This window comes from Mesoplodon mirus (assembly GCF_964341445.2).
Source record: "Mesoplodon mirus genome assembly, chromosome: 9".
NCBI classification, from domain to species: Eukaryota; Metazoa; Chordata; class Mammalia; order Artiodactyla; family Ziphiidae; genus Mesoplodon; species Mesoplodon mirus.
The window spans coordinates 71,256,386-71,283,498 of record NC_138985.1 but is presented as its reverse complement, the minus strand read 5'-3'; the positions used below and the strand labels follow the sequence as shown (position 1 = coordinate 71,283,498).

The 27,113-nt window shown below is 39.4% G+C and overlaps 1 protein-coding gene across 1 annotated transcript; it reads left to right on the top strand.

Annotated features, from left to right (window-relative positions):
• On the top strand, positions 1–23,924 carry KBTBD2 (kelch repeat and BTB domain containing 2). Its single transcript, XM_082633170.1, has 4 exons — positions 1–478; positions 13,115–13,627; positions 18,859–19,024; positions 21,236–23,924. Exons 2-4 carry the CDS (start codon positions 13,458–13,460, stop codon positions 22,769–22,771), a joined length of 1,872 nt encoding a protein of 623 aa, XP_082489296.1. The 5' UTR covers positions 1–478; positions 13,115–13,457; the 3' UTR covers positions 22,772–23,924.
• Positions 23,925–27,113: the final 3,189 nt, after the last annotated feature.

The following is a 27,113-nucleotide window of genomic DNA, read 5'->3' as shown; positions in this document are numbered from 1 at the left end:
CGCTAGACGCGGGCGAGCAGCGGAAAGGGAAACCTGGCGAAGGCTGGCCCACCGTCTGCTGTCCGCGCGTTCCCGGGCCTCAGAAGGGGCCCGCCAAGGGGGCGAGAGCGCGCCGCAGGGGCGGGGCGGGAGCGACTAGTCGGGCGTTTCGCGGCCCCGGGGCTGACGAGGCGGCGCGGGCAGGCTGCGCGGCTCCCGTGGGAGGAGTCTGGCGGTGGTCGGGCCTTGTGGAGAGTGCAGCTGCGCCCAGAGAGGACGCTGCTTTCCGCTCAGGACGGACTGACCGAGGGAGGGCGCGAGGGGAAACCGGAAGGAAGGGGAGGCGGCGGCGCCAGCCTTCCTCGGAGGGAAGCAGAAGCGAGACCCCGGCCCTAGCCGCGGCAGCAGGGCCACGCCCCCGCCGCCGCGCGTGAGGGGCCCAGTGTCTTCGTGGCCACCGGCCGCATCGGATCCCAATCCTCGGGACTGAGGGACTCGGGTGAGCAGGCGTCGCCAGCGCCGGGCGGGGGTACCCGGGGACGACCTGTGGAGGAATTAGGGGAGGAGGGCCGCGGCGGGAGGGGGCTCGGCCCTTTGTGGCTCGGCGGGCGGGGGGCGGCGGCGGCGGCGGCGGCGGCATCTTTCAAACCGGAGACGCTTCCGCTGCGGGCGGGGGAGGGGTGCGGGCGGCTGGCGCCTCCCTCCACCCCCGGCGGCGGCCCCTCTGCGGCTCTGCCTCCGGCCGGTGCTTGGGGCAGCGGCGGCGGGGCTTGCCACTCGCGGGGGCGTTTCCGGCCGCGGGTCTCCCAGGCGGCGCCCTGGCCCCGTCTGGCGCCCGCATTGCCAAAATGAAGCTGCTTCCCTTCAGGACTCGCGGCGTCTTCGCGAGACGGTGGGCAGTAGGAGGGCAAGACCTTCCTTGCATTTTTTTCCCGGTACTTTTGAAGTAACCAAGAGATGTCTAGATTAACTGAGGCCCCATTGTGATCTACTGATGATTTTAAAAAGAAAGCAGAAACTGCCCTTTGAAACGGAAAATTCTGTACGTATTTACTTTAGACTGTGAAATCGCTAACTTATTTGAACTCGACCACCTTTCTCTCCCTATGAATTGAGAAACCGTGAAGTGGAAGAATATCCCTTAGTTTGATGTGGAGCGGTTACTTTGAGTTAACGGGTTTTTTATTTCTCGTTCTTGATCTAAGATCTCTTATACTACCTCAAAGAGAGAATAATATACCCTCCACAGATCTCTAGAATTGTCCGATGCCACGATTGCCCCTTCAAATGAAAATAGAAAAAGAATCTAAAAATGTAAAATTAACTATGAAAGGGTATGTTTGTGTGAAATATCTATTTTCTATATCAGTAGTGTTACAAAAACGTAGGGTACAGGACTGGTCACGTGTTGTTGACACATGAATCTGTACGTCTGGCTCACTTAGCATTCAGGCATTCAGAAACAACCCTATCAGCAATGTGGTCTGACTAAAATTTTATTTTCTTCTATTGAGGCAACCAGTTAACTGGGTGGAATTAACAAAGTGGTTTTCTTTCTCTCTCTTTTTTTTTTAAGACAGGGTGGGTTTTTTTTCCCTCCTTCCCGCTGTGTTGTGAATTTTTGCCTGAATTTGAGTGGTATGGACTTCAAATCTCGCAATTGTGAGTGACTTACTTTAGTTAACCTTTGGTAAGGACCTTTTTCCTGACTTTTTTTAGAAGGACTTTTTCAGACTGAAAGTAAATCAAAAAGACAAACCAGTCAGTTGTTTTCCAGTCTTGATGATGTAGAATTTTCCTAACGTTAAGTTTACTTCTTCACTTTGATCTTTTGTTGGTCCGGTGTTTATTGAAGTCGCGTTAGATTGGGCCCTGAAATTCTCAAGAGGTTGTTGTCCTCAGTAAACAGTACAGGGCTATGGCATTTCTGTTGAGCTTGCTTTATAGTTCGTGCTTTTCCACATAGTTCTATTTTCTCTACAGTTTTGTAAGAAGAGTTCTAAGTGCTATAACGCTTCTCTCCTTTTTGCTCTCATAAGCATTACCATAAAATCTGTTAGCTTTGATTATTCACATGCCCTTTAAGGAGATGGGTGGGAATAAAGGTGTCATAGTGCTTTAGTCCACACTTCTCCATATATTTTCTTCTGGTTAATGGAAATAACGAGCTGTCTCATAAAATCCAAATATTGAGCACTGAATGTGTTTAAAGTGGATGGTAGGGACTTCTCTGGTGGTGCAGTGGTTAAGAGTCCACCTGCCAGTGCAGGGGACACAGGTTCCATCCCTGATCTGGGAAGATCCCACATGACGCGGAACAACTAAGCCCACGCGCCACAACTGCTGAGCCCACGTGCTGCAACTACTGAAGCCCGCGCTCCTAGAGCCTGTGCTCTGAAACAAGAGAAGCCACCACAATCAGAAGCCTGTGCACCGCAACGAAGAGTAGCCCCTGCTTGCCACAACTAGAGAAATCCCATGCGCAGCAACAAAGACCCAATACAGCCAAAAAAAAAAAAAAAAAGTAAAGTGGATGGTAAATTCATAGAAACTTGAATGCAGTCACAAAAGCCAAAAGATACTTTGATTTTCCCAAAGATTTTACCAGCATACTTAGAAAAGAGTTGTATTTTTTTCTTGCTCTCGTTCCTAAGCCCAGGAAAAAGGATTGGTCCTGCTATCATAAAAAATATGAATGAAAATGTCAAAGTCCTTCATTATATCTTAGTCTTATCATTTTCAGTTTTGTGGCGTTTGAATAGAGCAGATGATATTTAAATAACTCAGGGTATTGGAAATAAGTTGATTTCAAGTAACTTTTTTTTTTTGCGGTACGCGGGCCTCTCACTTGTTGTGGCCTCTCCCGTTGTGGAGCACAGGCTCCGGACGCACAGGCTCAGCGGCCATGGCTTACGGGCCCAGCCGCTCCGCGGCATGTGGGATCTTCCCGGACCAGGGCACGAACCCGTGTCCCCTGCATCGGCAGGCGGACTCAACCACTGCGCCACCAGGGAAGCCTTCAAGTAACTTTTTAAGTATATGAAGTTTACTCCTGGTTCCCTTGCTGTTTTTTTCAGTACCTAGATTCCTCTGTGTGGAAAGAAGGGATTATTGTAGAAAACGTGGAGAAATTGTAATCATTTAATGAGAGATGCTTTTTAAAGTCTTCCCTTTTTTTCTCAGCTCCACTCCCATACCTCTGACAAGTGGCAACATGTAGTCGGTTCCATGATAGACAGGGGATTCTAAGTATTCCTAATTCCTCCCCCCCCCCTTTTTTTTTAAAGAAACTGAGAAATTTAAATAGTCATAATCATCGTTAAGCAGCTATGCCCTTAATGACCTCATGAATATATTTACTATCTGGGAAATATTTTCTTCTGCTGTTGTGATTGAAAAAAATCATTGATTTGGTGGAAAATGAAATCCCATTGAAAAGATTAAGGTCAATTTTGCTTTAGTCTATACTTCTCCAGCTTTCTTAAATCTATGCAGAGCTGAGAAGAAAAAAGTGATATCCAAAATAAAAGGACATACTACACTCATATAATTATTCTATCACAGATGGTGTCTCCTTTATGTTCTTGTTTAATTTTTAAAGTGAGATAACTTATTATTCATAATGTAGAACAGGAGCTTATTCTTGTGACCTGAATTTACTTAGGGTACTGAGCATAATTAACTTGATGGAGCCATGTAGTTTTTACAGTATAGTTGGAAAGGAGGAGCACAAGGGAATAGACCTAGGCTCTGAATTTGATTAGAGTAGATGAAGCTGTACTGAAATTTATCAAACTTGATACATTATTTAAAAGGCAAGGTGTTTGGTCTTTTTTTTTTTTTTCCTTTGGCTGCATTGGGTCTTCATTGCTGTACACGGGCTTTCTCTAGTTGTGGCGAGCGGGGGCTACTCTTCGTTGCGCTGCGCGGGCTTCTTCTTGCGGTGGCTTCTCTTGTTGTGGAGCACGGGCTCTAGGCACGCGGGCTTCAGTAGTTGCGGCATGTGGGCTCAGTAGTTGTGGCTCTCGGGCTCCAGAGTGCAGGCTCCGTAGTTTTGGTGCAGGGACTTAGTTGTCCCGTGACATGTGGGATCTTCCCAGACCAGGGCTCGAACCCATGTCCCCTGCATTGGCAGGTGGCTTCTTAACCACTGAGCCACCAGGGAAGTCCAGGTGTTTGTTTTTTAATTGATGCTTGTCACGACTCCAAAAATTTCTGTTTGTGTAGTGGTTGACAATCAATCTGAAGATCAGGTGGTCTTCCAAACATTCTCAACTGTCAGGGTTGTTTTGGTAACTTGAAAGCAAAGTATTTCTGGCACCAATATTTTGTCCTCCCTAAGGAGAAACCTGTTTTCTCACTGAAATGAAGAAAGGCTTGTTTTATGACTGGTATCATTTAGTTTTTCTGCATGGGCATCAGCCTTCTCAAGGTTAGTCTTTGTTGTACTAGTTTGTTTCATGATTTGTACCATCAAAATACTCCCTAAAATCTTTGAATAAATTTCTCTTATCTAAAATATTCACCCAGTGTGAAAAGAGAACTGTGTTTGAGTGTTGAGACCCTGTAATTGGGACCCTTAGACCTGTATAGGTGTGAAGTTTTGAAAGTCAGGAAAGTGCTACAAAAACTTGACCAGTGAGTGCGTTAATAAAAATAATTGCAGGGCTTCCTTGGTGGCTCAGTGGTTGAGAGTCCGCCTGCCGATGCAGGGGACATGGGTTCGTGCCCTGGTCCGGGAGGATCCCACGTGCTGCGGAGCGGCTGGGCCCGTGAGCCATGGCCCCTGAGCCTGCGTGTCTGGAGCCTGTGCACCGCAACGGGAGAGGCCACAACAGTGAGAGGCCCACGTACTGCAAAAAAAAAAAAAAAAAAAAAATTGCAAATTTTTTTTGCACACAGTAGTAGTGTTGTGTGTCAGGCAGCACTGTTCCAAGCTCTTCATAGAACTCATTTAATCCTTAATCCATTAAGAAGAATTCTATTTTTATCCCCCATTTTACAGATGAGCATACTACAGGACAGAAAAAGGTCACACAACTAGTAAGTTGCAGAACTGGGATTTCAACCCAAGTAATTTGGCTCCACAGTTCACGCTCTTAATTTTTTGGCAATACATGAAATTCAGAATGCTCGGGATTCTAACAAAAGTTTTCGATCTTCTGTATTGACATTTGTAGCACTGGAAGACGGAGCATCACCTAAGTTAATAATATACAGCTTGAAAATGCTTTATACAGATGATAGCCTGTAGCCCACTGCCCTTCCTTTTTATCACTGTTCTATCCTTACTGTGTAATTTTTGTGCAGTCCTTGTTTGCAGCCTCCTCTCTGTCTTTTTATCCTTCCTCATTTCACATATACAGCTCAGTTAATTGCTGAGCAGTCTCATATTCACAATCAGTAGTTATTTAATCCTTTATTCTTTCCTTTATCCTCCAGGTCTTCCCTGTATAACATTGGAAAAGCTTGTTTTGTATGTTTGAGTTTCTATAGCTACTCTGTGGAAGGGCACTACAAATGACACACCTATGGGAATGAAAACTAGATTTCAAAGTGAAGTTAGACACATCTGCTTCCCCTAATAAAAAACCACTGCCATCAACCTCTGAAACCTCTGAAAGTATTTGGAGTTATTTTTTTTAATTTTAATATTTCATACCTTTTTCCAATTAATCTTGATTCCTGTTCCTTGAATATCAGTATTTAGATCCTATAAAATTTATTGTTACTATTATTTTTAAATTATGAGTATTATAGTAGCATTTACTTTGTGTAAATTTTCTTTGCAGATACACTTTTGGGCATATTTTAGCTTTTGCAGCCTAAGGACTTCAACAGTTTTTTTTTATAGGAAAGTGAAGTGAGGATTTCAGACAACCAACGTAAACTTCTGGAGTACAACTGACCCTTGAACAACTCGGGGTCGGGGCGCCAACACTCCTAATACTAGAAAATCTGTATGTAGCTTATAGTCAGCCCTCCAAATTCTATATTCTTCCATATCTGTGGTTCCACATCTGAGGATTCAACCAACTGCAGATCGTGTAGTGCTGTAGTATTTACCATTGAAAAAAATTGGACCTGTGTAGTTCAAACCCCTGCTGTTCAAGGGTCAGCTGTACAGGTACTTTGAAAGTTGGATTTTTCTACAATTTGATTCTATGGTGAAAATGAAAAACAAGTTAGCTCTGTGAAAATTTACTTTATAGTCGCATTGATTATTCAAAGGGAGGAAAATCTATTGAAATAACTTTCCATGAGAGCTGTTTCAGATTTTTAAGTAGAATTGTATATATTGATATGGATTGTTGACTGATTTAATCCTAATAACCATTTAATAATAGAATGTTTGTTTTGAAACTGTTTTGTGTGGTGGAATTCACTCAGTAGAACCTTGTAGGCTTGGGTATCCTAGAGCAGCGGTCCCCAACCTTTTTGGCACCAGGGACTGGTTCCATGGAAGACAGTTTTTCCATGGGCGGGGATGGGGTGGGGAGGCGATGGTTCAGGCGGTCAGGCTGCCCTCCTGCTGTGTGGCCAGTTTCCTAACAGACTGGGGACCAGTACCAGTCCACGACCCGGGGATTGGGGTCCCCTATCCTAGAGAAAATGTTAGGATCAAAGTTTTGGCTTTTCCTTTTTTTCTCTCAATCTCAGGCAATTTATAAATTTTCTGCTCTTACAGGAAGCTCTTAGATTTAAAAATAAGTTGGTCTTTGTTCTGTACTTATTTGCAGGAAGTCGGTAAAAAGGAAAGGATCTCATCCTATGTATAGCATTCTAACCTTATTCATTGCTGTTATTCTCTGCTACCAAACAGATCAATCAAAAATATTGAATTGAGCGCAGAACTTAGAAAAAAAGTAAGAATGTGCGGGGCTTCCCTGGTGGCGCAGTGGTTGGGAGACCGCCTGCCAATGCAGGGGACATGGGTTCGTGCCCCTGTCCGGGAGGACCCCACATGCCGCGGAGCGGCTGGGCCCGTGAGCCATGGCTGCTGAGCCTGCACGTCCGGAGCCTGTGCCCCGCAACGGGAGAGGCCACAACAATGAGAGGCCCACGTACCGCAAAAAAAAAAAAAAAAAAAAAAAAAAAGTAAGAATGTGCATAGTTTTAATGCCAGAGTACATTGTACTTCATTAGATTCTGAATTTCGTTATATTGTGTTTGTATGACTCCCATTTAATTCTTATTCTAGTTGGGTTTTTTCGCTGTGGAATATGTTCTAACAACCAGCTTTAAAATACAGGAATGAATGAATGAATGAATAAATACATACATACATACATACATACATACAAACAAACAGGACTTCTCTATTAATCTTGAGGTGCCTCGTACCAGGAAATGTGGCAAGTAATAGTGGTTTCCCAGTCTTTGGCCCTTGGTTCATCTAATGAATCCATGTGTTCACTAAATGTCTTTACACATTGTCTTGTGTACATCTTCTATTTTTCAAATGTATGTAAATATGTTGTAGTTGATAAAAAAGAAGAGAGAAAGTGTTTTTGACTCTAAAATAGTTTTTTCTCATTGTGAGTTTTTCCCAGCAGATTATCTTTAGGAAAAAAGTCCTTTTTTTCTAAGCTTAATAAAGGATACTCACACTAGATTTAAAAAAAAAAGTGTTTCAAAAGTCCACTGAGCCTGTAGTAAGTGGGGAAAGCGGTTGTGTGATTAGGTAAGAGACATTAAAATATTTCAGTTGAAACATGGAATATATACAGGTTAGATTAAGAATTATATTTAGGACTTACCTGGTGGCGCAGTGGTTAAGAATCTGCCTGCCAATGCAGGGGACACGGCTTTGAGCCCTGCTCCAGGAAGATCCCACATGCCGCGGAGCAACTAAGCCTGTGCGGCCACAACTACTGAGCCTGCGCTCTAGAGCCCGTGAGCCACAACTACTGAGCCCGCGCGCCTAGAGCCAGTGCTCCACAAGAGAAGCCACTGCTGTGAGAAGCCCGTGCAGCGCAACGAAGAGTAGCCCCCGCTCGCCGCAACTAGAGAAAGCGCGCGTGCAGCAACAAAGACCCAACACAGCCATAAATAAATAAATAAATTTATAAGAATTTTATTTAATTCAACTTTCAAGCATTTGAGGTTTGTGCGTTTTCCTTGTTTGTGTGATCTGAAGGGAAAACAATCTTCTAGGAAAAACACCTTGAGATACGTATTTTTGTCACTGATTTTTTTAAATTTCTTAATATTTGATCTTAATATTTGAATATTTATATTCAGAAACAGCCTGAAGCAGAGATTGGTACATTTGGCCTGCAGTCTGTTTTTGTAAATAACATTTTATTGAAACAGTCATGTCCATTTATTTACAGGTTGACTTTTGCTGCTTTCAGGCTACAGTAGATTAAGCATTTGGGACAGAGAGCTTAATGGCTTGCAAAGCCTAAAATATTTTGTCTTTATGATGAGAAAAGAGAGTAGTATGCCTTTTGAAAGTTTGGTTTTTTTTTTTTTTTTTTTTTTTTTTTTTTGCGGTACGCGGGCCTCTCACTGTTGTGGCCTCTCCCGTTGCGGAGCACAGGCTCCGGATGCGCAGGCCCAGCGGCCATGGCTCACGGGCCCAGCCGCTCCGCGGCATATGGGATCCTCCCAGACCGGGGCACGAACCCGTATCCCCTGCATCGGCAGGCGGATTCTCAACCACTGCGCCACCAGGGAGGCCCGAAAGTTTGGGTTTTATAATTGAATAATCATTGCATATGTTAACAAAATTCAGAAGGTTTAAATAGGTCTTCATTAAGTTTTTCCTTCCTCTGCAATGTGAACCACTGTTAGCAATGGGGACAAGTGCCAATTGCCTCCTTTCCTCGCTTTACTTGTGCTACAATTGTTCTTATGGTAAAGAATAAAATTTTCTTGTATTATGTCTCTATCAAAAGTTTGGAAATGAAAGATCAATACAGCTAGATTTTATTCATTTGCCTGCCTCTTTTTGTTTTTGAGTTTGTCTAGAATAATTGGTTTTTAAAACACCCTGTTTTTAAATGATAGTCGTGTTTTGGCTCTAGTAAGAGTAAATGCACTTGGTGGTTTGGAGCTCTAGTGGTTGGCAACTCTCAGTCTGAGTCCTTAGAGTACAATACAATGACCAGCCCTTAGTAAATACTCAAACATTTGTTGAGTTAAATTTAAGTAGCCATTAATCTTTAATAGGAAATTAAACAATTTCATTGATACCTGAGAATTACTAAGCCTGAGGATGCTAAATTCTACAGACAGCAGGGAGTATGACTTTTTTTTTTAACCTAATTTTAGGCATAACACAGAATGATATATGGTACAATATATTTATTAAAAGGAAAATTCATAAAATGTGTCATATCATTGGTTATTAAGTAATATAGTACAGACATTGTGAAATGTTTCAGAGTATGTAGGATATTGATTTTAAGTTTTGTTTTTTTTTTCTGGAACAAGTTGGGAAATTATTTAAGTTTTATTTTTAGGAGAGAAGGAATCTTGTTATAAAAAATATGTTATGGGCATTTAAGGTGGTTGTCGTTGATCATCTTAAACTTTGCCATTTTTCACATTTTTATTTAATACATTTTGAAGTCTATGTTCCCAGAGAAGGGACACTGAATTTTATTTTGGATTGTACTAGATACAGATCAGTTTAAATTAAGTTTACTTAATACGATGTCTGAATGACTTTCTTTTTCTGCCTATTTTCATATTAAGATACCATAAATAAAAATTACTTTATTAGGAAGAAATGTACCCTAGATTTCAAAGGAAGGGGTGGGAATAGGGTGTATAAAGCAGTGACAATGAGATTATATAAAGTTGGCTCACCATGTAGTATTCTAAAAGCAGACTTCAGTTTTAATACAGTTTCATGCGTATGATAAAAAGAAATCAAATCTAGCAAAACTGAGACAAATTCAGTGGGGCTCAAAAAAGTCACTGCAAAAAAATCAGGTCATAGTATGAGGTCAGAGAAATGACCAGAGTGAACCTGTACAGCTACCCTGCAAGGAATTCTGGAGTCTAATCTAAATCCATCCCTGCACTGGCCCACCAGTTCCTGTCACCTGGTTTAAATATGGATGGGGGGGCTTCCCTGGTGGCCCAGTGGTTAAGCATCCACCTGCCAGGGGACACGGGTTCGATCCCTGGCCCAGGAAGATCCCACATGCTGCAGAGCAGCTAAGCCTGTGCACCACAACTGCTGAGCCCGTGTGCCACAACTGCTGAAGCCCATATGCCTAGAGCCTGTGCTCCACAGCAAGAGAAGCCACCACAATGAGAAGCCCGTGCACCACAAGGAAGAGTAACCCCTGCTCGCCGCAATCAGAGAAAAGCCTGCACGCAGCAACAAAGACCCAACGCAGCCAAAAATAAAGTAAAACAATTTTTTTTAAAAAAAATAATAAATAAATACGGATGGGGACAATTTTGGGTCCTGCAGCTGGGGTTAGGACTTATGGTCTATTAATACATGCATTTCTGTAAGATAAATTTTTAGAGGTAGAATTGAAAGATTGAGGTATTAAGCATTTTCAATGCCAAATATATCTTCTATAATACTTCATTTGCAATCTGAAATTCAAAAACCTCTTAAAATGAAGTTAAAAAATTATTTTTTGCAAAACTTGACCTGAAGTAACATAAGACTGTGTATAGTATTATTTTTCACACTGTGCATATTTCCCTCAGTGAGAATAGTAGGATGTTCAGTTCTGGAGCTCTGCCCCAGACCCTTTGTAATACATGATATATGTACCACATTACCTCTGTAAGATCTGAAAAATTCTAAATTCTAGAACACAGGTGGCTCCAAGAGTTTGTTTGTTTGTTTTTGTTTGTTTGTTTTTGTCTGCATTGGGTCTTCGTTGCTGATCACGGGCTTTTCTCTAGTTGCAGCGAGCAGGGGCTACTCTCAGTTGCGGTGTGTGGGCTTCTCATTGCCGTGGCTTGTCTTTGTTGCGGAGCATGGGCTCTAGGCACGCAGGCTTCAGGAGTTGTGGCACGTGAGCTCTAGAGTACAGGCTCAGGAGTTGTGGCACACAGGCTTAGTTGCTCCACGGCATGTGGGATCTTCCTGGACCAGGGCTTGAGCCCGTGTCCCCTGCATTGGCAGGTGGATTCTTTTTTTTTTTTTAAGTTTATTTATTTATCTATTTTTGGCTGCATTGGGTCTTCATTGTTGGGTCTTCGTTGCTGCACATGGGCTTTCTCTAGTTGTGGCAAGCGGGGGCTACTCTTCGTTGTGGTGCGTGGGCTTCTCATTGCAGTGGCTTCTCTTGTTACAGAGCTCGGGCTCTAGGCGCGCAGGCTTCAGTCAGTAGTTGTGGCACGCAGGCTCTAGAGCACAGGCTCAGTAGTTGTGGTGCACGGCCTTAGTTGCTCCGTGGCATGTGGGATCTTCCCGGACCAGGGCTCGAACCTGTGTCCCCTGCATTGGCAGGTGGATTCTTAACCACTGGATCACCGTGGAAGTCCCAAGAGTTTTGATTAAGGGCGTGTACATATGTATCAACTTATACTCCTCTGTAAGAATGCTCGTTTTCCGACACGCTCACTAACACTGGGCCTTGCTGCATTATTAATATGTGAAAATAGCCAGTGATTTTAGGTATTATTAGCTTTAGAGGTTATAATAGTAAACTTAGATCTATAGCGTAACTTTCAGATTTGGAGGAGCAAAGTCATTACCTTAAATGACCCAAAGTCTCTGCCTTTGCACCTGTTTTGGTTACTTCCATATAGTTAACTTGGCTGGAAATTTGACAGTCTACGTCAAGTGTGCAGTTTATGTAATAGTATAGTTTGGCAGGAAGTACAATGTGATCTTCTCTTTGACATATGGGTGATATTTTTGTGAGAAAAAATATTAGTGGTTCCAGTGATGGTCAAATATATTTATAGGTTTCATGTCAACAGCACGTGACTTTCTGATTATGGAGCTGAGTCATCTAATTAGGAAATAGGGGTGATAGTTTTTAACTGTTACTAGCACTGTATATTCTATATGTTTTTCCTGATTTGTAATTCCTTTGCCATATGTTGTAAATACTGATTTCTAAATAACATTTTAAATTAAACTTTAATGCAGCTGGAATTTCTTTTGATGAATCGTATGCAGTATGACTAAAACTTTGGTGGGTTTTTTTTTTCCTCCAGTGGGTAACCAGTTGTTCCAACGTTATTTGTTGAAATAACCCAGTCTTCTAGTTTGAAATGACTTGTTTATCTTTATCATATCTAATGTCTTTTTTTTAACATGGATGTATTGTATTTACTTATTTACTTATTGTATTTACTTATTTTTGTTTACTTGGGTTTATTGTAGAATTGTAATACATTTTAATATTTGTTAAGAGTATGAGGAAAAACTTGTCCTCCCTTCCCCTCAAATATCTTGGCAGTATTTGTGAATTCTTGCAGATGAATCTTCTGCAAGTTGGATTTGTATTAAATTTACACATTTTGAGAACATTAATATCTGTATAGTATGAAGTTTTCATGTAGGAATACATTCCTCTATTTTATCATGTTTTATGTTTCATTTTTCAGTAAAATTGTATGTTCTTATAAAGATTTCTAGGAAGGAACCACTGTACAGAGAGATATGTTGTATTTATCTCTGTTATAGGATTGACATGCAAATTTTATAATATAGTTTATGCTTTGGAAATAAACAAATTCAATCTATTTATCATATAGTTTAAGTAATTTAAATATAAAGGCTGTGTGAATACATTTAAATTATACTCCCCAAATGAGAATCTCCTTGCAAGAGAAAGGGGTTTTTTTTTCCTCTTCAATTACAGTCATGTATTGCTCCTAAACAAATAAGTAGGAGATTTGGCTTTGCTGGTAATTGAAATTATTTATTTCTAAAGAACTTTTTAAAAAATGTATGCTTATTGATGTGTTCCTTATTTTCTAGAATGTTTATATTTTGTATAGAAGGCAAAAAATTAACTTAAAACCACAAATGTAATAAACTTGTTAAATGTCCCTTTTCTCATGTTTCATTTTTATGGTAATGTCTAAAGTTGAACTTCAAAAAATATAATTCATATTTAAGTCTGCGATTTTAAACATTGTATTCTAAAAATGTACTGACCTAGATACTCGTAACTGAACTTTTTTTTCTTTTTAGTTACTCCAGAGGACCCACAGAACATAAGATGTTGCCACAAAATCTACCTCGTGTGTTATTCTCTGCCACTCATGAGTTGAACACCAGTTACAAATTTGAGCAAGATATCTGCAGACTGTGTTGAAAAACTCTGAAGACCCTAATTAACACAGGATGACCTGGTAGTGATTCTAAGCCTAAAAAGATACTGCTCATTAGTGAATGTGTCAATCTTGGTTCTGAATGCTGCAGATAACAGCAAGCAGAGTTTCTCCTTTCTTTATTTCTGAAGCATTCACTTGACCTTCCATCAGTAAGACTGACTTTTCTAATCTGTTCCTGGATATATTAATGGAATACAGTCATGTCCACTCAAGACGAGAAGCAGATCAATACTGAATATGCTGTGTCCTTGTTGGAACAGTTAAAACTGTTTTATGAACAGCAGTTGTTTACGGACATAGTGTTAATTGTCGAGGGCACTGAATTCCCTTGTCATAAGATGGTTCTTGCAACATGTAGTTCTTATTTTAGGTAAGTACTGTAATCTTGGGTAGTTTGTAATTTCAAATGCAGAATGTTAGCTTGTTTTAATCTTTTAATAGGAATTCTTTTAAACATTATTTAAATTTTTAAAAAAAGTTAGGTGTCTTAATGTTTTGCTTAAATTTTCTATTTGGGGGCTTCCCTGGTGGCGCAGTGGTTGAGAGTCCGCCTGCCGATGCAGGGGACACGGGTTTGTGCCCGGGTCCGGGAAGATCCCACATGCCGCGGAGCGGCCAGGCACATGAGCCATGGCCGCTGAGCCTGCGTCCGGAGCCTGTGCTCCGCAATGGGAGAGGCCACAACAGTGAGAGGCCTGCGTACCGCAAAAAAAAAAAAAAAAAAAAAAGTTAAAAAAAAAAAAATTCTGTTTGGGTGATATAGTGCTTGTCAAATCACCTCCTTGCGTGTGTAAGTAAGGGGCAGGTGAAAGAAGTTTTTACAAAGGATTAAATACAAGAAATTTGTTGAAATTAACTAAGGTAAACTTTTAATGATGGGGAGGCAAAAAGCTTCAGAATACTATTTTTTCATTGAAAGCAAAAAACGAATGGGGTAATTTTCACTTACTCTTAAGATTTTAAAATGTTAAATTTAGAAAACAGTCATCGTTTATAAATTTAAGAGTTACAGGAGGCTTAATAATAACTTTTAGAAGATAATTGGTACTGTTTAGACATGTTAAGGACTTTTATTTCCTTTGCAAAAATGAGTTCCTTTTCTCACTTTTGGTTTCTTTCATCATTTGTGCTATCGTTTTAGCCGTACCAGACTCCTTGCCAGGTTGAAATAGTTAATAATGTTTTTGTTCTCTATGCCTTAGAATTTATAAGTTGATTTAGTTGTTTGCTAATTACAAATAAATAAAGCTTAACTTTACATTTTTATGATCTTTTGCAACTTTTAATCTTTTTAAGGTAGGTTTCCCTTTATTATGTGTTTCATGGGAGGAAAAGAATTAAGGCGTATAAATTCCTATATTTGGTCTCTGCCCTTAGGTTGAATTTTTACTTAATATTTGAAAGGGACAGGGAGAATAAAGATGAATGAAATGTGGACCAGTATATTCCTGCTACAAATCTTAGCTGGCATAAGTGGAGATCAGCAATGAAAGTTATTTTCTGCTGCTCATTAGTGGCAGCTGTAGACAGGACAGGTTTAATCTTGACTTTTCAAGGCTAACATTACACAAAGGTGTAGAAACATAACATAGTATAACACATCTCATGATGATTTTAGAAGCTAAGGCCCAAATGTCAGTTGCCTTGCTCTGCCTGCCATTGTTTCAGGTTTAGCTGTGGATATTTCATGCAATTTCAGACATTGATTTTCTTATCTTAGGAAGCTTAGCATATTTGCAAACAGTGGTTCTAGAGAATCTAATGGATCTAGAGGATGCTCAGAATCCTCTTGTGCTTCTACAAATAGAGATTCTTGGATTTCAAACCTAGAAATTATGATTCAGTGGGTCTGAGTTAGAGTTTCAGGATTTGTATGTTTGAGAGCTTCCCAGATGATTGTGATGGTCAGGTTTTTTTGTTTGTTTTTGTTTTTTCATATTTATTGACTTAGTAGATGGTGTTAGAAATTCAAGGTTATAGATTCAATGAAACCTGGGTCCATTAGTTCTTCCTTTTTAATGGTTATTAATTACAAATTGATTATCCATTATTAGAATGAGCTATATGCTTTAGTTGTAGATTTTCAGATTGATATTTGTAATCATAGAGTAGAATCTTTTGTGGTAATATTTTAGCAGTCATCTTGTGTAACTTTTAAACCTATGCAGAAAGTCTATCTCCATATTTTCTGAATTGTCATCATCTTTATCAGGAAGTAACAACACATGGGTTTATGGGTTAGGTATCTTACCTTTTTTTCTTCCTCGATAAGTCTGTTTTTTATTGTATAGATAAAACACTATTCTTTAAATTCTCTAGCCCTGAGGTTATTATTTATCTTTAATTGGATTGGAATTGGTTTTCCTGAAGACCAAGAAGTTTTAAGTATTTCATTAATGTTACAATCTTAAAAACAACACATTCTCTTTAAGGCTGCTGTTATTATCACTAACTAGTTCCCTTCTTTAGCATCCTTGGTGTTCTGAGAGAATATATTCTTCCTAAAGCAAATCAGATACTAAGAAGTAGAAATAATAGTAGAAAGAGTAGTCCTATCCATGTTTGGGCTTAAAGCCATCCATCTTTAAAATCCTGTGTCTGGGCCAGTTTCATAATCCACAAGACAAAGACACTTATATATTAATTTTTCTTCCCATATATATCTTTTCTCTGGACTGGGTAGATTATTGTTATTGTATATTCCCACAATAATAACCTGATTTTCTCCCAAGTATTCTTCAACTGGATTCTGCTTTCAGGTTTGTAGATTTCGGTATCCTTACATATAACGTTGCTATCAATCTTTATCATTAGAAATTTACTATTAGAAATTTTGCCTTTTGAAATAGATACATTCCTCCTTTGTAGTTTACCAGTTCCATCCCACTAAGAATCAGAAGAACTTCTGAAATCCAGAGAACCTGTGAAATGGTAGTTTCTTCTTCTTGGTAACATATACACTTCATTTTAGACCCTAAATGAAGGGGATTACTTGAGAATTACTCAACACCTCTTCCACTATGGTAATTTAGCCTCCTATAATATTATGCAATTCAGTATTTACTCTTTCTTTAAAATGTCTGTTTAAGATTTTTATAATCAAGTTGGCTAGGCTTCTACTAATCTTTGGTCTTCAGGAAGCATAGTTCCTTCACAGAAGTCCATTATTCTGGTGTCATAAACCATAGTCTAGAATAACCAGTCTCAGTGTCATCTGTACAGTCAGCTGTTCCCTTGCCCTACTTCCTCTTCCAAAGTTAACTACCTTCTACTGGCACAGACAGAAAAGCACATGACCATTTTTACTCAGAGCTCCTATAGTTCTTTTCAGGTTGCTTTTGTTATTTCCCATTCTCCCGTGTCACACAAGTGAAGCCAGTAGCAATTGGTGTTTTTATTAGAGTTTCTTGTCACATGTTGGGTATTTTTCAACAGCACTTCCTAATCTCTGTTACTTGGTTGGGTTTATTTATGGCCATTCTGTATTCTTTGGGAGGAGGTTATCAACCACCCTGGTTGATGTTTTTGCCACTCTTCCATTCCCTAACTGCCTGAAGTTTAGTTGCTGTTCTTACTGCTCATTCTGAGCTACACTATAAATCACCAGTGCCTTCCTAATTGCTTTTGCAATGTTTGTTATCCTTGACTCTACAGTTTTTGACACCCTACCTCTCTTGCCCTGAGTAGCATTGTCCTGACTGGCTTGTTCTTACTTCTCTGATGAATGTTTCTCAACCTTCTGTCATTCTTTTTTCTTCTAATTGAACTCTACCTCAGGTTGTCATTGGGATTCTGGGTGGGTTTCTTTTAGTTTTTTAGTCTCTCTCAGATAACTTTCTTGGCTTTAACACATGTCATTTTGTAGATAATTCACAGTCTTCTGCATTAATGCCTGACCTTCAGAGTTCCAGTTGTATTAAACACTTAACTGATTATTGTATTACTTCCATTTGACTCAGCTGCTCGCACCTCAAATTAAACATACCTAAAATTTAACTCACCTTTTTTGCAAGATTAACTGTTTTCCTTGACCTTATAATTTTTCTCTCAATGGTTAACAATATTTTTTCAGGTACTTATTCGAAGATAAACAGATAGCTTTGATTCTTTCCCTGTCTGCTTCCTACTCTAGTCTATTCCGTACATTCAGAAAATCACCGGATCTTGTTGGTTTTTTGTAAAAGCTTTTGTATCCATTTCTGCCACCATAGCTCAGGTGGTTCTTCTTTCTAATCTAGATTATTGCAGTAGCCTCAGAACCCTTTTTCCTATCTCCAGCCTTTGGCCCTTGAGGTCTGTCAGTACAAAATATTCATCCTAGAATACATTTTATAATGCTAATAAATCCATGCTGAAAACCCTTCAGTGAATCCTTCTTCACTATCTACAATAAAAAGCTCAGACTCTTATGTCTGTGTGTGTGGTTTTTTTTTTTGGGCCATACTGAGGGGCTTGCGGATCTTACCCCAACCAGGGATTTGAACTCGGGCCCCGGCAGTGAAAGCACTGGGTCCTAACCACTAGACTGCCAGGGAATTCCCTCCTATATCTCATTTTTAAATCCCTCTGTGGGACTTCCCTGGTGGTCCAGTGGTTAAGGCTCTGTGCTGTCCATGCAAGAGGCACCAGTTTGATCCCCTGGTCGGGGAACTGAGAATCTCACATGCTGCACGGCCAAAAAAAAAAAAAAAAAAACCCTCTGTGATCTGACTGCCACTCATCTTTCCGATGTTTTGCATGAGCCCTTATGTTCAGCAATGTCACTGGGAAAAACAGTTCTTATGTTCTACCCTGACTCACTGTTTATCCATTTTAAAGCCTTTCTCATCTTCTTGGCCTTGAGGTTGCCCAGGCTAGTTCTTGTGCTACCCACTTATGATCACTATAGGCATTTCTGTACATGCAACAATATTCTGTTTTGTTTTTTTACCTCTTCCATGTATATGGGCATTTTACTTTGTATTCTCCACAACACTCATTGCCTTTCCAGCATATTTTCCTGCATGTAATTTTTAGGAAACTGTTCTGCATATTTTTAGGAAATCATTTGAGTAAATGAAATTTTTAACGGCTTTATTGAGATCAAGTTTACACACAATTAAATGAATTTTAGTATATTTAAAGGGCTGTACAACCATCTTTACAATTTAATTTGAAACATTTCCATCACTTTGTGCCCATTTACGGTCACTCACTGTTCTTACCCACAGCCCTAGGCAACCACTAATCTCCCTTCTGCCTCTATATATTTGCTTTGGGGGGACATTTCATATAAATGGAATCATACAGTATGTGGTCTTTTGTATCTGCCTTTTTTCACTGAGCATAATGATTTTGAGGTTTGTGTTGTAGTACGTATAATAGAGTTCCTTTTTATTGCTGAATTCCTGTATGACTATAAGGATTAAATTAATTTTGATGTTATCAGAATGGCATGGTGGAATAGGTTGGTATATCTTTGGCACTGGATTATAATTTTCTGTTGTCTCCCTTGAAAGCTTTCCCTATAAGTTGTCCATCAGCAAAGACCCTAAATAAACATCCCATGTTGTCTAGTTTTTCTTTTTAGCCTTACATTTGTCTTCCCCATCTCTACTATAGGGCCATGTTCATGAGTGGACTAAGTGAAAGCAAACAGACACACATACACCTGAGGAATGTGGATTCAGCCACCTTACAGATAATAATAACGTACGCATACACGGGTAACCTGGCAATAAATGACAGCACTGTAGAACAACTTTATGAAACAGCTTGCTTCCTGCAGGTAAGCGGTTTTTTCAGTGTCTTATAGCTATATAATTTTATTGCAGATTTTAGAAGGTAAAAGTTTTCTCCTCTTTTTAAAATATGTAAGGGAAAAACAATAGGATTTGATCAGCTAATAAACTTAGTTTTATGATGGGAACTCGACTAAAAATATAGGTGAAAATTTCATATTAGTTTCATATTCTGCCTAATATACCACAGGGTTTAGATTTCAAGTAAAAGAAATTTTTAACAGCATTTGTTAAATTTAAGTGCTTCAGTTTTTTGGCTAGAAGCTTAGATGTGCTAATTTTTGATGGTATTTTCACAGAAAATGTCAAGATTCTTATGGAAGTTATCAAACATAAATGTTTATAATAGCCATGAGACCTTACTGAGCTATTAAGGAGAATTAAACTAAAAAGTGATGATTGATATATTTACATATGATAAACTATTTCACTGTGTTTCCCCTTCAACTTTTTTTCTTTTTTGGCCGTGCCGCGTGGCTTGCGGGATCTTAGTTCCCCGACCAGGGATGGAACCTGGGGCCCCTGCAGTAAAAGTGCAGAATCTTAACCACTGAACCACCAGGGAATGCCCCCCTTCAACATTTCTTTTAATTTTAAGAGGAATATAAAAATATTTTCCTCATTTTCTCCAAAGGGAGAAATAAAGCTTCTCCAAAGGGAGAAACTTTAAAGGTTAAATTCTGGGAGTACAGTTCATGATACCTAGTAGGTACTTGATAAATGTGTGCTGAATAAATGTGAATGATGCCAGTCGAATGCCAGTTTCTGGGTGTAACTCTGGGAACCAGAACTCAGTCTGTCCGTGCCTTAAGTACCTGTCTTCCTTTTTAGTTCTGTATTCTTCCCCCCGCCCCGCCATAAACTGTGCAGTGTCCTACTATACCTATAACTCTGGGGACACTGAAGCCATGGTAGCTTCCTGGTGCTTTAGAATGGAAGACATTCACATCCTAAATCCAAACCTAAAAGGGAGAAATGCCTACTGTAAGAACTGTCTTTCTTCCATAGCTTATATGTTTTCATTACCTTTTTAAATTTTTTAACAATTCTAAAAGCACGTTTTTTTAGAATTGCTAAAAAAAATTGAGGAATTTTAAGAAATTTGGATTCCAGAACACTGTTATTACAGTGATACCTTTCCTTATAATTTTTTCTATCATGTTAATGAAACCTATAGGCATATGGTTGGCCAAATGCAAAACAGGACTCTGCCTCTGGGAGTAAGTTGCCCTGGCAAGCCTGGGAATGTGGCATTTTGTGACTACCAACATGGCTTTTATTATTAACCACATGAAATGATGTTTTTATATGCCAGATTCTGTACTAATGCTTTATATAGGTTCTCATGTAATCCTTAAAATAATCACTTGTAAGGAAGGATTTCCCCATCCTATACAGGAGAAAGCTGAGGCTTAGAGAAGTAAAGCTACTTGTCTGATATTGTACAAGTGTTGACTGGCCAATCCAGGTTTTGAATCCAAGCAACCTGACTTCTTATCACAAACTGCTTCTAGTCAATCACTGTGACGTTGAATAAGTATAGTAGGTAGCACTTCTGACTCAACTGAGATCTACTGTTTCTTAAGAAACAACAAATCTAGGAAAGTCAGAGTGGCTAAGATGGGTCGTTTAAATGTAGGTAATTTGTAATTGCACATGAATATATTCTTTTGATTGATTATCCTACTGCTCCACGTAAGAAAGGCAAATAAGGCATTATGTATGTTAGGCATTGTGTATGATTTTCTGCTTCTATATGACTGTCTTGTCCATGTTGAGAAAACCAGAATCCAGCTTCTCAACAGCAATCATTTCCTATACTGATTAACATTGTTTTCATTTGGTTCTCTCAATTACATATTTTGCTAGGCTTTAAAAAAATACATAACTTATGCATGAATTAATTTCTTTCCCTTTCCCTTTAAGGCTGTTTAGGTTTTTAAGAGCCTATTTAATGTTATACTACTGACTCCTAAATAGGGCAGTTAAGTAGGCCACTGGACAGGAAGACGAAATGCAAAACTATGCATAGTCTTCTAATTTTATTATTACTGGAAGACATTATCTCTTAGCCCAAACATGTGTATCTAAAAATAAAAACTACAGTATAGGGACCTGATTAATATACCTGTGTGTTACATAAAAATAAAATTTGTCTAGCCTGCCTTGATCAGCCTTTTTTTTTTTTTCCATTTTAGGTAGAAGATGTGTTACAACGTTGTCGAGAATATTTAATTAAAAAGATAAACGCAGAGAACTGTGTGCGATTGTTGAGTTTTGCTGATCTGTTCAGTTGTGAGGAATTAAAACAAAGTGCTAAAAGGATGGTGGAGCACAAGTTCACTGCTGTGTATCACCAGGAAGCTTTCATGCAGCTGTCACATGACTTACTGATAGACATTCTCAGTAGTGACAATTTGAACGTAGAAAAGGAGGAGACAGTTCGTGAAGCTGCTATGCTGTGGCTAGAGTACAACACAGAATCACGATCCCAGTATTTGTCTTCAGTTCTTAGCCAAATCAGAATTGATGCACTTTCAGAAGTAACACAGAGAGCTTGGTTTCAAGGTCTGCCACCCAATGATAAGTCTGTAGTTGTTCAAGGTCTGTATAAGTCCATGCCCAAGTTTTTCAAACCAAGACTTGGAATGACTAAAGAAGAGATGATGATTTTCATTGAAGCATCTTCAGAAAATCCTTGTAGTCTTTACTCTTCTGTCTGTTACAGCCCCCAAGCAGAAAAAGTTTACAAGCTATGCAGCCCACCAGCTGATTTACATAAGGTTGGGACCGTTGTAACTCCCGATAATGACATCTATATAGCAGGTGGTCAAGTTCCTCTGAAAAACACAAAAACAAATCACAGTAAAACAAGCAAACTTCAGACTGCCTTTAGAACTGTGAATTGCTTTTACTGGTTTGATGCACAGCAAAATACCTGGTTTCCAAAGACCCCGATGCTTTTTGTCCGCGTAAAGCCATCTTTGGTTTGCTGTGAAGGCTATATCTATGCAATTGGAGGAGATAGTGTAGGTGGAGAACTTAACCGGAGGACCGTAGAAAGATATGACACTGAGAAAGATGAATGGACAATGGTAAGCCCTTTGCCTTGTGCTTGGCAGTGGAGTGCAGCAGTTGTGGTTCATGACTGCATTTATGTGATGACACTGAACCTCATGTATTGTTATTTTCCAAGGTCTGATTCATGGGTAGAAATGGCCATGAGACAGACTAGCAGGTCTTTTGCTTCAGCTGCAGCTTTCGGTGATAAAATTTTCTATATTGGAGGGTTGCACATTGCTACCAATTCTGGCATAAGACTCCCCTCTGGCACTGTAGATGGGTCTTCAGTAACTGTGGAAATCTATGATGTGAATAAAAATGAGTGGAAAATGGCAGCCAACATCCCTGCTAAGAGGTACTCAGATCCCTGTGTTAGAGCTGTTGTGATCTCAAATTCTCTATGTGTGTTTATGCGAGAAACCCACTTAAATGAGAGAGCTAAATATGTCACTTACCAATACGATCTGGAACTTGACCGGTGGTCTCTGCGGCAGCATATATCTGAACGTGTACTGTGGGACTTAGGGAGAGATTTTCGATGCACTGTGGGGAAACTTTATCCATCCTGCCTTGAAGAATCTCCATGGAAACCACCAACGTATCTTTTTTCACCGGATGGAACAGAGGAGTTTGAACTGGATGGAGAAATGGTTGCACTACCATCTGTATAGTAAGGAGTTCAGGGAGTGCACGCCTCATCTATTTGCTTTGTCATTTTCTTTGCTAAATGAGAGAGGCTATGAAAGGACTGAATATGAGTACATAAAAATCTATCTTTGATAAATTTTATTTTTATGCCCTACTTAATATTTGCATCAGTATAATATATATCAGTGAGTCTTAAGAAAGATATGCTTCCATAATATGAAATAGATTATCCAATAATTGAGAAACTTTTATGTGTATCATGAGAGCATAAAAATCTGGATTATCTAACATTGTTAGCCCTGTGTATGTACAGTTCCAAAAGTTCTCTTATTAAAGTAGTTTCCTGTCCCTAGTGTGGTATATCGCAAGTTATGCTGAGGTTATTTTATTACATGTATTTCATTCCTGTGCTTCTGTTCTGAAGTCCTGGAATAGTTTTTTCGGTGTAGTTAATTGAGCTGCACTTAACACTAACGTCCATGTTGGTATAGAAATGTTGTCTAAATCCTATAGTTGAGGAAGATCTTCCATTTTATGGTATTGCACAGGGAAAGTATGACTGCAGGATCAGTCTAACTATTAGGTGCATGTATTCTCTTTTCGCTAACTTATACTTGTCTATCTAGAATACAGGTCTTCCAATCAGCTGGTCATTTACCAGGTGTGGACTTAAGTTGCTGGGCTTGCAATAAGAATTGCTAGTCCCTCATTGTGCGGGTCTGTGTGGAGCTTTAATCAGTAAATGCCTCCACTTTCTGTATTACATTAACATTGGCTCATGCATATAACTACCTGCTGCTGTTGTATCTCTCCATCTTACAGATTTAGAGTGGGTTAACCAGGCCATTACATCCTAATTTAATAACAAACATTACTGTAGAGTGATTGTGTATAGATGCTCGTTAGCTGTCAGGGTGTGTTTTTTTAACCTGTTGGGGGGGGTAGGAGTAGAAAGGTGACCTGTTCAGGAATTCTCTGCACTAGCGGTGCAGAAGAGCAGATAACTAGCGCTGCTCCGGCATTAATCCCAGGAACCACTAGCAGTAGCGGGGTGCCGCCAATCTAACGTGAGCACGGGTGCTTCGTGACGAACATTACTAGCATGTTCAACTGCATAATGTTCTGGCACTGTATTTTGAATGACATTAATTTATTAAATAAATTGTATATATTCAATATCTGTTTTCCTTTTGTGATGGGAATTGTGTGCTTTTAGTTTTAGTTTTATGGGGTCAGCTTAGTTTGTTACAGGTGATTTCTTCAGAATTTTGTTGATATGATATTTGTCTGATTTGAGCCTTACTGTAGGAACACAAATTACGTAAAAAGTAAGAGGGAAACCAGAGCCTAATGTTAAAAAAAAAAAAGATTTTTAGTCATTTGAATGGGCCTTGTCCTCTTTCACATACGGTTTTTTTCTGCCTCAAACACTCTTCCCCTTTGACTGGTTAGCTCTCAGGTGATTATACATCCTAGTTTGTGCCTGTTTTCCCTTTCACTTTGAAGAGTGTCCCTGTTTGGATAGTAAATGATATGGTAACCCTGGTTGAATTCAGTTTACACTTCAGGTAACTTCCTCCAACTGGCTTTAAAAAAAAAATTCTATTGATACTACCATGAGTTCCCTTTGTTTACCTCTCAACTGTGGGACTTCCCTGGTGGTCCAGTGGTTAAGAGTCTGTGCTCCCAATGCAGGGGGCCTGGGTTCCATCCCTGGTCAGGGAACTAGATCCTCCATGCTGCAACTAAAAACAAAAACAAAAAAGATCCTGCAAGCCACAACTAAGACCCGGTGCAGCCAAATAAATAAATAAATATTTTAAAATTTTTTTTGGAAAAAAGGAATAAATCTCAATTGTACCCCATATTACCTAATACTCGTTAAACTATCTTATACTTATCGATTGTTTTCACCACTGCTGTGAGGGCAAGGGCTTGTGTCTACCCTATTTCTGCATCCTCAACATCTAATAATGCCTGTCACATAGTAGGCATGCAATAAAACCTGTATAAAGGCATGCATAGGTCACAAGGGGAATTTGAAGTACAGTAAATCATTCAGACCACTATTTTGGAATTGTAGTAATTATTGGAGTATCTGACAGTATGGAAAAGGATTTGTCAGTAGATTAACATCAAATGAGCTGGCATTAAAAACAAACTTTCCGGGGCTTCCCTGGTGGCGCAGTGGTTAAGAATCCACCTGCCAATGCAAGGGACACGGGTTCGGTCGCTGGTCTGGGAAGATCTGGCATGCCGCAGAGCAACTAAGCCCATGTGCCACAACTACTGAGCCTGCGCTCTAGCACCTGTGAGCCACAGCTACTGAAGACTGCAAGCCACAGCTACTGAAGCCTGCATGCCACAACTACTGAAGCCTGTGCACCTAGAGCCTGTGCTCTGCAACAAGAGAAGCCACCACAATGAAGTGCGTGCACTTCAGCGAAGAGTAGCCCCCACTCACCACAACTAGAGAAAGCCCGCACGCAGCAACGAAGACCCAACACAGCCAAAAACAATAAATAAAATAAAATTAAAACACAAACTTCCCAAAACAAACAACAAAAAACCCCACAAACTTTCCAACAATATAAAAAGGATTTAACCAAGTGGGGTTTATCTCAGGAATGAAAGGTTGGTTTAACATCTGAAAATCACATAATATATTAACAGAATAAAGGAGAAAAAGCGTATCATTTCAGTAGACATAAAAATTATTTGACAAAATCCAAGGACCATTTGTGATATATATATATTCATAGAAGTAACAGAAGAAACAGATTAATTCCTCTATAATGAGGGAGTAGGGAAAACTTTCCTAATAATAGCTCAAATTCCAGAAGTAATACGACAAAATGTAATTTCACATACAAAAAAATAAAACTTTGGTATAGAGTAAGACACCTAGGCAAGACACCATAGGCAAAGTAAGAAGACAAATAACAAAACAGGAAAAAAAAATTCAAGTGGTAGTATCTCTAATATCTTTAAAGAGCTTTTAAAAATAAAAAGGCCAAGAACTATAAGAAATTGAGCTGCTGAGGTGAAAAATAAACCATATAATATATGCTAAGAGAAACACACAATAAAACCAACACTATGATACTATTTATCATATATTAAATTGGCAAAAATCCAAAAGTTTGAATACTGTTGGTGGAGAAACAAGCACACCCATACATTCCTCATAGTCCTGCAAAATATCATGGTAGCTGTGGGAGATTTGGCAATACTGGTAAAATAATCCTTTGATCACAATCCTATATCTAGGGATCTCTCCCAAAGATAAACTGGCAAAAATATTTTTTAAATGTATGCACAGGTCTGTTATTCCTTACAACAGTATTTGTAATAGCAAAAAGGCCAGAAACAACACAAAATTCATCAGCAATTGGTTAAATCAGGATTGATTAAATAATGTCAGATCCATAAAGTAGATCTCCAGAATATATCATTAAAGGGCAAAGTGGAGAAAAGTGTGTATATACAGTAAAATGTACATGATTTATAAAATTTGCTATGTGTTTAAGGTAAAAAGATAAATATAAACATTTTTAAATGGTTAACTAGAGGGAAAGGAAAAGAACAGTATGAGGGATAAAAATAGAAGTCGTCTTTGAATAAATATTTTACATAATTATAAAACAAATTTAAAATTAAAGATTTTAAGATGAAGCTAAAGAATCTAAATTAGTATATGGGGGTGGCATAACCCCACAAAAAGGAAGTTTCAATCAACTTAAAACAGTAATTTGTGCATCCCTAGTGGAATAAACCCTAAGGAAAAAAAAGAAAGGAAAAAAAAACCTTTAACTTTTTTTTTTTTTTTTTTTTTTTTTTTTTGCGGTATGCGGGCCTCTCACTGCTGTGGCCTCTCCCGCTGCGGAGCACAGGCTCCGGACGCGCAGGCTCAGCAGCCATGGCTCACGGGCCCAGCCACTCCGCGGCATGTGGGATCCTCCCAGACCGGGGCACGAACCCGTGTCCTCTGCATCGGCAGGCGGACTCTCAACCACTGCGCCACCAGGGAAGCCCCAACCTTTAACTTTTTTTAGTCACGTTATTAGTGGTAGTGTTGGTATTAGTATTCTAAGACTATTGTGTGTATATTGTGGTTAAAGCAAATGAGTAATAATCTAACCTGTTATTACCAGAATCTTCTTAGAACTGGAATTCCCTGCAGAGGAGAAAGGAAGAGTAGAAGAGGATAAGTAAAACCCTGAGTTTGCAGGGTTTTATAAATAAAACCCTATACAAATTCACAATACATTTTATTTAAAAAAAAATTTCTCCTTTCTATTGAACAGGCCTCAAAACAATCACCAATCCTATGACAGTGAGCATCCTAGCCCGTGGATGGTAGTC

Coding starts and splice junctions, on each gene's coding strand:
- KBTBD2 (XM_082633170.1), top strand. CDS start 13,458: ATGTCCACTCAAGACGAGAAGCAGATCAATACTGAATATGCTGTGTCC. Junction 13,628..18,858: donor ACATGTAGTTCTTATTTTAG/GTAAGTACTGTA, acceptor TCTCTACTATAG/GGCCATGTTCATGAGTGGAC. Junction 19,025..21,235: donor AAACAGCTTGCTTCCTGCAG/GTAAGCGGTTTT, acceptor TTTCCATTTTAG/GTAGAAGATGTGTTACAACG.